Below are 16,341 nucleotides of genomic sequence, written 5' to 3'. Positions count from 1 at the left end.
TGTTTATCTGATAACCACTTTCAACGATTTTAAGTTTTTTTTTCGCTTTCATTTCAACAAAAGCTATAACTTAAGTTATTTTATACATTTTTAGCTCATGCATATACGAAAAAAACTCATTCAGAAATTGACTAAATATCGCGTCCCCTCTGCGAATTCAATTATCTGTCGTACAATCTAATTTCAAAACTTATATTAATAAAGGGAAGAAATTTTTTCCCTTCGGATTAAAAATTTTCAATATAATTAGAAGTCCATTCAAATTAGTTATACATTTGGCCAAGCTATTCACAATTGCTAACGAATTTTATGTATGAAATCTGAGTTACTCTAATGGAAGGGTAATCATTTAGGATTCCGAAGAAGAAAAAAAGGAAACCACTCATTGGGAACCAAAGATTGTGATCATAAATACGAAAAAGGTGGGGATCCCTGAATTTATTTTACAAAGTTCAATCACAACTATTTCATCTTATCCATTACAACTATTATAAATATATTTTTCTTTCTATGATAAAAAATAATTTTATATATTTATTTCTTATATTATAAGCAATAGTTCATGTACTAATATCATTTACAATTTGTCTGAAGGTCAGATTACATATAATTATTAGTGTATTAAAACTGACATTTATTTATTTAAAACTTTGTTTATATTTCGAATGAAGATTCTTCACAGAATGAATGAAAAATAACGATATATTTATTCTTTAAATTATAAGCAATAGTTCATGTACTAATATTATTTACAATTTGTCTTAAGGACAGATTACAAATTATTATTAGTCTATTAAAAATGACATTTATTTATCTGAAACTATTTAGATTTCGATTGCAGATTCTTCCCAGAATAAGTGACAATAAAAATATATTTAATTTTCAAAGCAGTAGTTCACTTACTAATATAATTTACAATTTGTTTCAGATTACATATAATTATTAGTCTATTAAAAATGACGTTTGTTTATCTAAAACTTTTTTTATATTTCCATTACAGATTCTTTATAGAATAAGTGAAAATAACAATCTATTGTAAATATTCCTTCAAAATGTTTAGCTTGTGTCACGTGTCTATTTATTAACCTATTTAGCCTGTCAGTTTAATGTTGTCTTTTGTCTGAATGAAGTTTATCTTCCTTGGGTCGAAAGCTTAATCTTCTGACCAAATCTCTCTGAACCAATTTTAAGAATAACTTTTCAGGGAATACGAAAATTATTTTTTCATGATTCTCAATCCGATTAGTTTACCCCCTTATTTTCTCAAACACCCTCACGAACTTTCCCAACAAACACCCATCCCCATTTCCCCGAATAGATCAGAATCACAGTTACAGTTTATCTAATGGCAGCAGTTGTTGACCACTAGTGTTCGATAAGTTCACATATCTCAGAATAAAAATTTCTTCTGCCTCTTTTATAAAAACAGAATTAATTTTTAGAGTTGGAAGAGGTTTTTATCAGTTGGTAGCAGTCGAAAAAGCCAGCACCCAGTTTCCTTCCGGTTTTTATACTGAAAAATTAGAGATAAGAACACAAGCCCTGGGTTACCATTTAAAACTAATTGTACATGTTTAAAACATGACGTTTCTGTATCTGTTGTAATGGGGAAAACAAAGCCAATTTTAACGCCAAGCTACCAATAACGTATTAATAAGCAATGAAGAACTCTTGCAAAAATTGTTACACAACTTTTTTTTACAAAAGTATCATTTAAATTTTTTCCATAAAATTGTATCACACATTATCTGAAAAATCATCATAGTATCGTGATAATATGCTGAAATTTAACACCACATTAAAGGTTACACCAAATTTGCACGATATGTAGTTCAAAGCGGACCAAAATTTCCATTAGTCTATAAATATATGTATAAATATGTAATAAAGCATGTATTTTTTAAAAAAATTACCATATGGCGAATATATTAAACCAAGATAAAGACAAAAATTAGACCAATAAATGTTTATTAAATTTATAAGTAAAGAAGAACATCAGTAATATTTTACATTAGTTATTGTAATTTTGAGTGCATGTTTCTGTGTTATGAATTATAATTTAGGAACCTTATTGAAATAAAATTTGATGAGATAGCATTATGCTGTTTGTTAGTTCCATAACTCTTAATTTTCATTGATGGTACATTTTTTGCATTTTAATTATTCACATTGAAAAAAATATTTTGCATCGAACTGATTAAGGTTGCTTTCAATTCCTTTTGATCGAAAAAAAACTAATAGTTTGTCGTATTTTGCACGTGAGTTTTATTTCGTGATCCAAAACCTAAACAATTTACTTTTTTTTTTTTTGCAAAAATAAACTTTCTAATTGGGTTTTATATTTGAAATGGTAATTATAAAATAACTGAGTTTAGTAAAAAAAACTGAAAATAAAAAAAAAACTTATTTAAATGTAATTTAATTAATAATTGTTTATTTGTTTATTATTATTTTGTGTAAGAAGCTTAAAAGTAGTAAAATAAGTAAAGATTAGCAAAATCTTACCGCAATTAATTAAGGGGCCCAGAGAAAAAAAAAATTAGTTTCGTACAAAAGTGAAATAAATCTGGTCTTGAAACCTAATATTCCAGTATTTGAAACTGATAGTTGAGAATAAATGAAATCTGTACTACTGCATGCAGTGTTTTCAACACATTTGCTTATTTTACAATAATCCATACCTATAGTTCATTCTCATATTGATTATATAAATTAGTAAACTGTCCTTAGTTTTCGTAAAGGATAGTTGAACTATTTTTTTCTAATGAGTTGAATGGAACTGTAACCAATACTGCAATAACTAAAACAATACTCAATTATCAGTATTAACTTCAACAATGCATCTGCAACAATGCATACTGCAATAACTAAAACAATACTCAATTAGCAGTATTAACTTCAACAATGCATCTATAACAATGCATACCGCAATAACTAAAACAATTCTCAGTCAGCAGTAACTTCAACAATGCATCTACAAACAATGCATACTGCAATAACTAAAAGAATACTCAATTAGCAGTATTAACTTCAACAATGCATCTACTAAGCGCCTGGATACAATAACTGGTAATCGAGAAGCGATAACTAGCCAAAAACAAACACCCACCTCTCCAGTGCCCGTGTCTTAGCACTGATTTCATTTGAATATGTTCCTCCTTCACCAAGATTTCTGAATATAGTTCCTCCTCTTGGCATCATTCACTTCTCTCCTGTTTGGCAAGACATGTTGTCTTCAGGCATACTTTGATGTAATAACAGAATCATCTCAGCATTGAAATTTGAATCCCCTTTAGCAGGAAAAGCTGATTTCCTGATCAGCTGACGGTTCGATTTGTTACTGCCGGACATCACCACTCGAACGGACATAAGGGCGGACACTAAACAGGAGACCGGACACAGGATATGATAAAAGGTAAGATTCTTCCGACAAAAGCTAATTCCGGATTAAATTTTTTGGTCTCATTGGGAAATGAATTATCACAGCATCCAGTTCCATACCTGCTCTTGAAGATGCTCAAGCTCGAATCTCTTTGAGTTGTCCAATTTTCTCATACCTTGATTCCTTTATGCCCACTTACTGAACACTTGTAAAATATCCTGAAAACAAACATTTTTTCCTGAATAAGTTTTATTAATAACTATTTTCCGATAACACGAAATGACCATGAGATGGTATTACACTTTGGACATTGTTTATACTTAGATTTTCACTTTTTGAAATTCATAAATAGTGTTACGTTTAGTGAGCATGATATCAAACTGAATTCTGTCTGGTAGTAGGATGGAAACTGTGGAAATTTGACCAATGTCCACAATTTATATTTTTCTTTTTTTCTGATTGATTTATTTGAGATAAATTTTAGGAGATATCAAACCTTTCATAGCTCGTGTGAATTTTTAATGTCCAATATCCATAATATACTTTCTCTAATTTCTGATAGCGATATTTAAGATAACTTTTCGAATATATCAAACCTTTCGTAGCTAGTTTACTTTCTTTAATGTCCAATATCCGTGATATATACTTTCTCTAGTTCCTGATTACAGTATTTGAGATAACTTTTCAATGCCCTCAAACTTTTAATATTTATTGTGGTTTTTAATATCATCAATTCTGTATTTTTTTTATTGACTCGTACAAGTGTTAGTAGCAAAGTTCAGACAGAGTAGAACTACGAGGACTAAACTTATGTTCTTATTTGCTCATATTTTCACTTTTAGATAAATGGTATGCACTTTTAGCACAATCTGTTGGTTACTGTTATATTAACCTTTTTTGTGGATTTATTCCACATACAACCAACCACTTCGTAAGAATATTACCAATATATTATGACATTTCCTTTATAAGCAAGGCCGTAGATATGAAATGGAGAAGACAGGGTCGAATTTTTATAATTGCAGATAATTTTTTTATGAGCATATTTATATTTGTTAGCAATATTCCTATTCCACAACTTTTGTGAAAAAATTTATCACAATTAAAAAATATTAACAAAAATATAAACCTGCAAAAACTTAGATTTCAGTAAAAACAAGCTTGAAAACAACTGTAAATTAATATTCTAGTATATTTTTGAAAATCGATGTTTTAAGAATCAAACGTAAACCATTGTTTTGAAGTCATTGTTACGAAATAGTAAAATTAAATTTTATATGCTTTGAATAATGAGTTTGCAACGAATTTTGTCCTGGGCCCGAGATTCTTGTGGCCACTAGTGTTAGAATATCCATTATATATAATCGATTTATTTTTATTGTGACATACTTATTTACTAAAAATAAAATTAGCTTTTATTTACTTTGTCAATTCATCTACGTTTTTGATGCCTTGTATTGTATTTGAAGCGTTTTTCACCAAAATCAGCTCAATCAATTTACAAAAAGAAAATCAAACCTAATCTAGTTATATGAAATTGAATCTTATCTAGTTATTAGCTTTTGACACACATAAATCTAATAAATGTAAAAATAATTATCAACGTCATTGGGTTCCTTTAAATTTGGAATTGATAGTTAGTTTTTCTTCTTTAGTTTAAATACAGAATAATTTGCTTACAAACATAGTTACAGTTTGAAGGCATTAATAAAAAAAGTGAATTTAAATCATAATTTTCACCTTATTTCAACCTAAATATAAAGATTTGCTTATAAATTTAAAAGAATTAATAAGCACGGATATTTTTCCTCTGTGGTTTTTATATTTTTGTAATAATTAAAATGTTTACTGTTTAAGATATTAATAACGCAATTATAAAGTGATGTGTAAAAATTAAAATTTGTGTCCTTGCAAAATAATTAGCTAGCCTTAAAAAAAAAAGGAAGGGTTTTGAGCTTATTGTAGGGTTATATAAATATTTTAAATAACGATTCTAAAATAACGAATTCTAAAATAATTATTTTAAAATAACGAAAATTTCTTATTCTAAAATAACGAAATTATTCTTTTATTCTGAAATAACGAAACTATTCTTTTATTCTAAATTAACGAAATTATTCTTTTATTCTAAAGTAACGAAATTATTCTTTTATTCTAAAATAACGAAATTATTCTTTTATTCTAAAATAACGAAAAGGTGAGTTATATTTATTTTCTTCATTATTAGTTGTCATTCTACGTATCAGATTTCTATTAAATAAAAGTTGAAGTTAATGTATATTGGAATCAGAGCGTTCACCTGCGCTGCATTTTTATTCAACTAAAAGAAACAAGAACATCTGCTTATAAACAATCTGCTCTTGCAGATCAATTTTACTTGTAAAATAAAGTGTGTTATAACTATCAAAACTGTTTTTATCTGATTAATATTCATTAAAAACTTTTTTGAAATGAATTTAAAGTACTATGTTTCATTAAGTAATTCTTTAACATTGTGTTCTGGCTAAGGCATGTTCATATTTTCCACAGCTTGCTACTGGAATAGCTTGTTGCCGAAATTGTTTTTGACCATTCATTTTGCCATTATAGAACTGTTTGTTTAAAGATTTATGTCTTTTTCTTATCGTTGACTTGTTAGATGCCCACTTTCCGAGCGGTGTTAAAAAAAAAAAAAAAGTAAACAATCAATGAATTAATACTGAACAACACAAAAGGCCTGTTTAGACGATCCAATTTCTTGGACAGAGACTGATTGATATTGATGGAAAATTGTTTTGCTTTGAGCTTGGATCGTGTAAACAATCATCCAAGAACTTGGTCAAACTTCTTGGACGATAGTAGAGCATGTTCTACTTTCCATCCAAGTTTTTTCTCCCTTAACCAATCAGCGTCTTAGGTACAGTATATCAGATTTTTTGTTCCGTGTTATGTTCAAGTAAGAATGGATTTTGCGGTAAAAAGTACCGGCACCCTGAGTGCCGGTATTTTTTACCGTAATTTGTTACAGAATTTTTTACAATGTACAAGTTGAAATATTTTTTAAATTTTTAGTGCTTAATATCAATTTTAATATTGAAAATTATTGTATTTTGTGTTCATAAAGCAAAAAAGTAAAAGTAAACTTACAGAAAATCAAGAATTTGCACAACAAAGTAATTTTTTTTTCACAAATCGCAGCAGAATGGAAGAAAAGTAAAATATTTATTTTAAATTTTAAAAAAATCGATGGCACAATATTTTGTAATCGGTGATTTTTCTGAAGTAATTGTTCACTAAGAAGCAAAATATCAATTGAGTTTGTAGTTTATTGATCCAAAACTGTTGAATTAGAATTTTTAGTTCAATTTATCTAATATCGTTTAACATTATACTCGGAAATTTTTAGTATAATTTATCGAAAACTTACAAACGAATTTAGTAATTTCAAGATCAATTCTTTTGCATGCGATTGACAATCGATTGATAGAGATATGTAGTACACGCGCGTAAGGAAGTCACGTTTATTTATAGTAATTGAAGTATAGAACCTCTACAACTCATGTTTACTTCCTGATGATAAATATCTAAAATAAATTTCTTCGTAAAGGAGGCCAAGCCTTTACATAGGTGGTTTCTTGGTAATGATCTGTTATGATTCGTAAACTTCATCGTAAATGTTATGTAGGTAAATATAATTGAAAACCACTTAAGATGAATTCTAAGAAAAGCAACTTTTTGTTTAACTAGTATAGATTTAAATGTTTCTGTTTTAAATCAAATAATGCGTAATAGGGTAAAAACTTTCTAGAGTAAAAAGAAAAAAAAAATGAATTAAAAAAAACTGGAGGAGGGGGATGTGTTCAGCTGTTTGCTATAACTATACAGTTAAAAAATTTGGAGCGAGTTAATTCGTAATATCATTCAAGTTTCCTGCCTTAATATGGTGTTAAATTGAAGCTAAGTATTGTACTTCTCAAATTCTATTACACTATACTATGGAAAAAGTATATGATAGCGTACAATACTAGATAAATTATGCACAATCCTAGATATCGCACAATATTAGGTTCATTATACAAATAAGTATCGTAAAATGCTGGATATCGTACAGTTATAAATACAATATACACAGTCCCAGATAGCGCACAATACTAGGTTCATTATACAATTAAGTATCGTAAAATACTAGATATCGTACAGTTATAAATGCTTTATGCACAATCCCAGATACCGCACAATACTAGGTTCATTATACCAATAAGTATCGTAAAATGCTAGATACCGTACAGTTATAAATACAATATACACAATCCCAGATATCGCACAATACTAGGTTTATTATACAAATAAGTATCGTACAGTTATAAATACATTGTGTACAATACCAGATATCGTACATTATACACAATTCTACATATCGTACAATGCTAGATACATTTTAAACAATTCTATATATCGTACAATGCTAGATACATTTTACACCATTGTAGATATCGTACAATACTAAATACATTACACAATAATAGATATCGTATAATGCTAGATACATTATACGCAATACTAGATATCGTAATTCTTAAATTTCATTACACATTTACCGGATTTCATATTATGTTTTAGAAAATTTTCTAGCAGGAAAGTCATGTCCCTGGTTGCTGCTCTGCTGCTATTAATAGCATTTTGACTAGGTCGTTTGCGGTCGGTTGATGGCACAGTCTTCTTTGGTTTTGGGCATTGTGCTTCGATGTTGGCACGTCTCCGTTGCTAATCGACTCAATTTGTGATGCACATATTATTCGTGCGTGATTCGGGATCTTGTGTCAACAAATCCGTAGATTACTAGGTCTTCTGGAGCTTTTGTGGCGGCTGCTGTCTCTGCGACGGGTTTTCAAGAATCTAGCGAATGGATCTTGCGCCTCAGACCGCTGCATTAGATGTTATATACAATACTGTGTGTCAACTAAGACAAAAACATAATTTATGTAACACCTTATTAAGGTTTCAACAAATTATGCCGAACAGCAGTTCGGCTTTATTTATTTATTTACTTTTCTTTTTACTGAAAGTTTAATAATTCATATCTCGAACTAATAACAGAATCTTGAATTTTGCTTTTATTCCTTGAGTTTTTTGCATATTTTTCTAAAAACCTCCGTAATTTTAAGTTAAGTCATATAGAGTGTGAGCAGTAAAAAAATTTATAGCAAAAGATGTGAAAAAAAAATTCGCAGGAAAAGCACATAATTTTGCAATAAAATTGAAGTTTCAAAGAACAAAAAAATCGTGTTAAATAAAAATAGTCTTTCAGCAACTTAAGTTTCAACTCGGTAGTTGCGTTCGTTGAGTGGCCCGCAAGATACTTTTTTTTCTATAAGTTCTACAAATTCAAGTAACAGTTGATTATTCACAAGCTAATTGAAACTTTTTTTTTTATTTCATCGAACTTCCTGCATGTTTTTCTGCTTTAAAACGTTATTTCAAGTGTCTGCATCTTATAGTTTTTGAGCAGCAAAGCAAAATTTAACGTTCAGTTGAAACGATTATTTTATTATGTATCCAAACCACTATAACTGATTCCGAATGATCCCTTTGAAACATAATAAAATATTTTTAATTTATGCTTATGCCCTGTTTCAGTGTCGATAATAAAATACTATTCATTAGCTACTGATAAAAATATTTCACCTTCGAAAATTTATTCACCTTCAAAGTTTTTTTTAATTTTATTAATTAATGTTTCGTAGTGGAAAGAACATTTAAAACCAATTAACGTGATTTTATTAACATGCAAGCGTGGATACTAAAACAAGGATTGAAAGAATTGAGAAAGAATATTAGTTTCGAATAGAGATACTTATGACGAGAAAGCATTAGTAAATAAACAGCGGCACGCGCTTGCGCTTTAAGCAAAGACTAAACAATTTCAAAAACGTCTGAGTATTATTTAAACTAGGCAATAAAAATAATTATTGATTCAGCTGGCAATGGTAAACGAATAATGTGTAGGGGAGAGGAGGTGTCAGAATGATGGTTGGGGAAGAGGGGAAGGGGAACCAACAGACGATAACACCAAAATTCACAAGGCGGTGACAAGGTCTTGCCTATTTATTTCGAAAAAAGTCTTTCTTTTTCTATTTGCGTGTGGGTGTTGGGTAAATCGAGCTTATCAAGCTAGTCGGCATTCTTTGTTCTTTACCAACGTGTTGTTTTCGAAAAATGTTTCGTACCTACTCCCCTCCGTTCTTGCGTTTGTCTCCAAATCTCTAGGATGCTAATAGGGTAAATGTTTTTAGGCATTTGTGTATGGTTTAAGCGACAAAGAGGTTTTTTGATAAGTGCTCGCCTCACTGTGTCAAATCGGTTAAGGGGCCGTTCAAAAAGTACGTACATCCCGAAGGGGGGGAGGGGGNTTTAGGCATTGTGTATGGTTTAAGCGACAAAGAGGTTTTTTGATAAGTGCTCGCCTCACTGTGTCAAATCGGTTAAACAGTCAACATTGCGGCAAGTTAAAGAAACTCTTTTTCTTTTAAATCCGTTAACTTAAAAAACAGAAACGTTGTTATTCAGATCGCTAGCTAGAAGAGGCTCGTAAAGTAAACTATTTAAGCTTAATGGAATAAATATAGCGTGACTTTAAACAAAGATTGTTTCCGTTTATTATCTTTCCTGTAAATATATAACGACTTGAAGATGTTAATTCCTCTTAATTTTGTTAATGTGAAATGATTTCTTTCTCTATTGTTCGACGAAACGAAATTAACGATAATCTAACGATCTCTACAAGCATTTGTTTAATTTCTAAATATTTAACAAATAGCTACTATTTATTTAATACTGCAATAAATAATTAACTAGTTATATTACAGTTCTCAAAACAATATAGTTAACAGACACCGTTACCCAGATTGCTGGCTATTAATTGCTCGTAGAATTAAATATTTAGGCTTAATGAAATGAATGCAGAATTACTTCAAGCAGACTGTTTCCGTTATTATCTTTCCTGTAAATGTTTAAGGTCTTGAAAATATGAATTCCTTTGAATTTTTCTAATTTCCTACCCTATCGTTCGACGGAATGGAATTAACGATGGGAGATCAGCAGATATTTTGCTTTACAAACATTTGTTTAATTTATAAATGTTAACTGATTTTATTAAATCCCGCAATAGATAGTTATGTTATAGTTCTCAAAACAATATATTAACAGACACTGTTACCCAGATCTCTGGCTATTAATTGCTCGTAGAGTTGCGATTTCTAATGCTACTTGCTAATATCAGCAAGCCTGCTTGGTTGAACCAAGCGAATTTTAAGGCAGAGGGTGCGTTTTTTCTTCTTTCAGTGGCGCCATCTATGGCCAAGAATACGACTTAAGCCACACACTCACCTCACAACCAGCTTTATAGGGCGCACCCATTCATACATCCATCCACAGATCGTAATTTTGACCTGAACCAGAGAACAATCAATCTCCAATTCAGTACCCCCAGAGGTAATGGGAACATGGTGGACTTTGAACCCGACAAATTTAATTTGCTCCATTTACTATACGGGGAGTCTTCGGCCGGCCGGGATCGAATCCACGAGCTCTATGACATAGGCCTAACTCCCTACCAACCTGGTAATTCTGGCCTGCTAGTTGAGTAAAGCATTTAGGCTTAGTGGAATAAATGTAGAATTACTTTAAACATACAGTTTCCGTTCACAATCCTTCTTGTAAAAATGTAACGACATGAAGATATTAATTTATTTGAATATTTAACAAATTTAAGTTGTTAATTCCTTTTTTATTTTGTAATTTATTTATTTCTATCGCTCGACGGAACGGGTTCACTATGGGAGATCAGCAGATATTACTTTACTAGGACATTTTTTACTTTCTTAATGTCAATTAATAGTTGCTATTTATTTGATTCTACAAAAGAAAAGTTAACTAGTTATACAGATAACGAAACAATATAGCAAATTGACGCTGTTTCAAATAACCTAAATAATACAAAATATATAAATAAAGCATTTTTTGCGAAATATTTGTTGACAAATTTGTATATTTAATAAATGGTAAGACAGCACAAATAAATAAAAAAAAAGAATAAAGGCCTATTTTAAAAGAAAGATTTTAAATGTCCAGAACCACTCAATACGCACTTATTTTGATTTTATTTTAGAAAACTAGGGCTAATATTTTCCTTCAAAATGCTTATCTTAAAAATACGCTAAAAAAAAGTGAGATATGCTTTATATTATGCTTTAGAATAAAGAAAAAGTGAGGAAAAAAAAGTAGTAAGAACACTTCCAGCTGATGTGCGTTCATTCATAAAATTTGAAAGGTAGGTTTGTGAATGAAAAGAGAAATATGTGGGTTTTTTCCTCTTTATCACACCTGGTTTTTCTCAGTTTGCGTTTTTTTATGTGTGTTTTGAAATTTCGCCAACATATACCTTCCTGTCGCTTTCATTTCAACATGAAATGCGTCCCTCATGTATTTTCTTTTTATTGAAAAAAAAGAAGAAAAATTTCAGAAAGAGAAACGCATTTGTAAAAAAACACAATTTCTTTTTCAAAAAGTAGACAGGAGAATCTAGACGATATTCCGTTTGAAAGTAGCACTGAAAATCTTTTTAAATTATTAATTATATTCTACTGTCATGCAAAAATTATTTTAAGAACATGTCAATTAGAAGTAGCTCAAAACGCATGTTTAAGAAAAATTAACGTATAACCGCTTTAAAAATGAACGTAGTTTAATATGCTTTGAGTAGGGCAAAACTTATTATCTGAAAAAAATCGACGTAGCTCAATAGGCGTAACTAAAAAAGTTTATGTAACTTAAAATGTGCGTTTGAACACGTAAGCATTTACTATAAACGCTTGGAATTAAACAAAACATGCACACATAAGGCACATTTTCAAGGTTTATCAAATTTTTAAGACATAATATTACGCCGTCGTTGAACAGCCGACCCATTTGTGGGTTTGCGACTACTAATGTTTAATTCCTAGCCTTGTAATTCGAACCAATCCAGAAGACAAGGAAACTCCTGGATCAGTACCTCCTGACGTATGATTTGTTATGGGAACATGGAGGATTTTGTGACTCGACAGATTTAACGTGCATCAGTCACCATTTACTACACGGGAGTCTTCTGTCGGCGGGGATCGAACCTACAACCTCTTGAGCATGGGCCTAGTGCCCTACCAACCAGGCTATCCCGGCCCTAGCGAAACAATATTTTATATTTTATAACCGTCGTTGAACAGCTAACCCAATTTTCGGGTTTACGACTACTAATGTTCAGCTCCACAGACTTGTAATTTTGAGCCCAATCCAGAAGACAAGGAAACTCCTGGATCAAGTGTTGGGAGAAATTTGCCTTCTTGGAGGACTTTTTGATGGAACTAACCCGCATTTGCGTTACATGGAGAGGAAGACTACGAGAAGCTCCCACGGTTAGCCTGACCGCAAGGGGATCGATCCTAACCCATGATCCATCTAGCATTGAGGATATTTCACGTCAGCACTGTGGTTGGTGCAAGCCGGATGCGGAGTTCGTATCTACCAGCCATCGCCGCGATCGAACCCCGGTTCACTTCATTGGAAGGCGAACGCTCTATCCCCTGAGGCTATTCTCATTTATTTAACGCCATGGTTAATAATTACTCTTTCGTTAATTCTTTTAAAATTCAATAGTAATTTATTCCATCGCCCTCCCTGCACTTTTTCTACTTAGCACCTTCATTTAGAATTTCTAAATGTTTTATAGATTTTGTACAGCAAAGCAAAATGTAACATCAGGCAGAAAAAATAAATTAAATTAAAAAAAAATCGAGAAAAAAGTCTTAAGAGAGCACTTAACATTGCAATAACTTATAAAAATAAATTAGAATTTCGAAAAAAAAAAATGTGTCAAGTTTATTGCCAAATTAACAACAACTCTTTCAGCATATCAAATTTCACCTCTACAGTCTCATTCCTGCAGCTTGTAGAAGTGTGGTATTTTTTCCTTCAAGTTTAACAGTGAATAATTCTCGAATGTTAGATTTTTCTTTTATTCCATTGCACTCCCTGCACATTCTTCTATACACCTTCGCAGTTACAAGTTTCCATAGGTCTTACAGCATTTGCGTAGCAATGCAAAATGCAACATTAAGTTGAACTCTCAAGACACAGTCCTTACGAATTTTTAATATAGAAAAATAGGGCAACATCTGATTAAACAACGTGATATTAATTTCTAATTAAAAACATAAAGAATTTATATTTTCATAAGTGAATTCATTATTTTATAATTGAAATGTTAAATAAAGTATCTAAAAAAAAAAAAGAATAATTTCGGTTTACCAGTTTCAAAATTTTTTAAACATAGTTATTTAAAAAATTTCTTACATTAATTATAAATACTTTACTTTGGTTACTTAGTTTATGTACTAAATACACTACAAAAAATTCTGGATAAAATTACGGTAAGATCCATTTTTACTAAAGCATGTTACGGAACAAAAAAAAAATCTGATGTACCGTAATATTTATAGTAATAATTTCAGTAATATCACTTAATCCCTTTAATTAAGTAAATATTACTGTTAAAATTACGGTATAATATTTTATGGGTGAGGCACCCAAAATGCCGGTACTTCATCCCGTGATTTCATCCGGAATTTTTCGCAGTGAATTTTTTAAAGTGTACAACGATACTTAATTTTTTAAAATATATTTTTAACAAACTACTGACATTTTTAAAAAAAATCTGTAACTGTTAATCTGTAACAATGTAATTTACCTTTTAGCATCTAGATTTTAATTGGTCAATTTTATTTGTTTAAACTTTTGCTTTGTTGTACCTTCTAACCCAAGACACAATTCAAGCTTGATGTAGGCAACAAATCGACAGCTGTACTGTAGCTGGCGTTATTAAATAAACGTTATGGTTATTAAACACAAATAACGACAGCGATTAGACGGGAGTAAGTACGGCAAATTGGGCGCAAGGTGCCGCAACTGACACTTGCTGTGCGGCGGGAGAAAAATTGAGCCGCCGCCTATGACCTCGACTTCTAGGTCGGGAAACAATCTGTTCGACTAATCGGAGCCCTAAATTGACAAGAGGGGCGGGTCGTGGGCCCCATTCGAGGGTTATCTATGGGGGCACATGTCATAGATATCAGATAGAGCTTTATTATTCTTAAATCTAAGCAAACAATAGCAGAAGAACACAAGGAAAATAACAATACTCCATACTTAGTAGTTAATGTAAATACATAATTCCATCTATCAGACTGAGCAGATTGTGGAATTATATCATAATATTTTTAATAACTTTTTTAGCTGATGAGAAATCGTAAAGATCGAAAAATAATAGAAAAACTCAGGGATATTTCAATGATTTTCGAAACATATAAGCTTTAGAAAATTGAGTAAGAGCAGAAACTTATTTACAGATTATTAATCTCCAGTAAAAACTATAAAACTATCTTATTTAATAGCTTGCAAGAAAAAATTAATAAATAAAATTCTATGCGTGCAACTGACTATAACGTGTTATTAATCCCCAAAGTTTGCTCTTTTTTGGAATGTTACCTGGTATCTTAACTAAAATTTTCAATTATGCTTCGTTAAAAAATATATTTAAAAAATTATCTCCTCAGCTATATTCATATTTGAGCTGTCAACTCTGCGGGTAACTTATTGAAATTTACGAAGCAAAATAATCATATTATTACATATTACACAAAAATATTCAGTTTCTCTACGGTTTACTGTTTCTTTTCAGCTGAACTCACTGATATATAATAGAATTTCCAAATTTACTAATTGAATAATTTAAAAAAAAAAGTTAAAAATTTGTCACTAACATTAATGCAACCTATGAAAAAAAAAATACTGGTTCAATAGAAGATTCTTGAATTGAAATTCACGTTATGTTACATTGAATCTTTCAAATCAATTAACAGACTACTAACATACTTTCAAATAAACAAAACAGACTATTACCATTTTGTCGTTTTCTTTTCTTTTTTTTTCTTTTCTTTTTTGCATTGATAATGAGAATTAAGCACATAGAACAGAACATTCTAGCGTTTGTTGGCAGTTTAAAAAGTAAATTTGAGTTGTTTTGGGGCGAATTTTAATGAGTAAAATTAAAATAAGAAAATAAGATAATTGAACTGTAATATTTGAGCTTTAAAATGAAGCACATGGTATATATAAAACATTGATGTTGTTGATTATATTCATAAAAACTAAACTCTGTTTTTTTAAGGATCATTGTAAGGAAAATAAGGCAATTGAAACTATGTTAATTGCACTATGAAATGTTTGTGGTTTAAAATCAAGCATATGGAAAAGAACTTAGCTGGATTTTAAAGTAAAATAAAAAAAATTCTCAAGTTATCATGCCATATTGTCCTTTCTGAACTGGATTTTAAATTACCTTATAACGAAACACCATGAGGATATTTATTTATTTATTTATTGTTTATTCTTGGAGTATGAAACTCAATAACGTGTACAACAAAATACACAGACCAATTTTTTTTTTTTTAACTAAAAATGTTGCCGAAGCAACTGATAGATTATTGTATATTAACGTGGCGAAATTTCTGATTAAAGTTTTACATCTAATATAGATTTTTTTTTAAAATAAATACATTAATAAAATAAAATTTTTTTTTTTATAAAAATAGACAGCAAAAGTAGGCAAATGATGCATAATACTCAGTATTTTGTTAACATTGAAATTTTGTTTATTAGGTTAACGCTTTCACGGAATTTCCCGTTTAGTTTTGTTTTAGTTTAATTTTAGAAAAAACTTCAACAACGTAGATTGATTATCTTAAAACTAAATTTATTGTTTTGCAAAATGTGATAATCTATGTTTGGAGGAAAAACTGGAAAAATATTTGGAGATAAAATGAACTACAGCGAAACTTTTAATATTTGAAATTTATTTACTTCTAAAAATTTTGCTTCCTTAACTAAAT

At 30.2% G+C, this 16,341-nt stretch overlaps 1 protein-coding gene across 3 annotated transcripts in view; it reads left to right on the top strand.

The window, feature by feature from the left end:
- Nucleotides 1-16,341, top strand: part of LOC107446306 (protein C-ets-1) — a 179,895-nt gene that overhangs the window by 66,234 nt on the left and 97,320 nt on the right. The window contains exon 1 of one of the 3 annotated variants that reach the window (XM_021145117.3): nucleotides 3,136-3,415. The exons of the other annotated variants lie outside the window; for them this stretch is intronic. Within the exon in view, the coding sequence (XP_021000776.1) occupies nucleotides 3,406-3,415 (10 nt within the window). The 5' untranslated portion in view covers nucleotides 3,136-3,405. Of the gene's footprint in view, nucleotides 1-3,135; nucleotides 3,416-16,341 lie in introns of those variants that run through there. 3 annotated transcript variants of the gene reach the window in all.

Source organism: Parasteatoda tepidariorum, chromosome 2 (assembly GCF_043381705.1).
Source record: "Parasteatoda tepidariorum isolate YZ-2023 chromosome 2, CAS_Ptep_4.0, whole genome shotgun sequence".
NCBI lineage: Eukaryota > Metazoa > Arthropoda > Arachnida > Araneae > Theridiidae > Parasteatoda > Parasteatoda tepidariorum.
The sequence above is the reverse complement of the archived record's forward strand: the minus strand, read 5'-3'. Positions and strand labels throughout refer to the sequence as shown.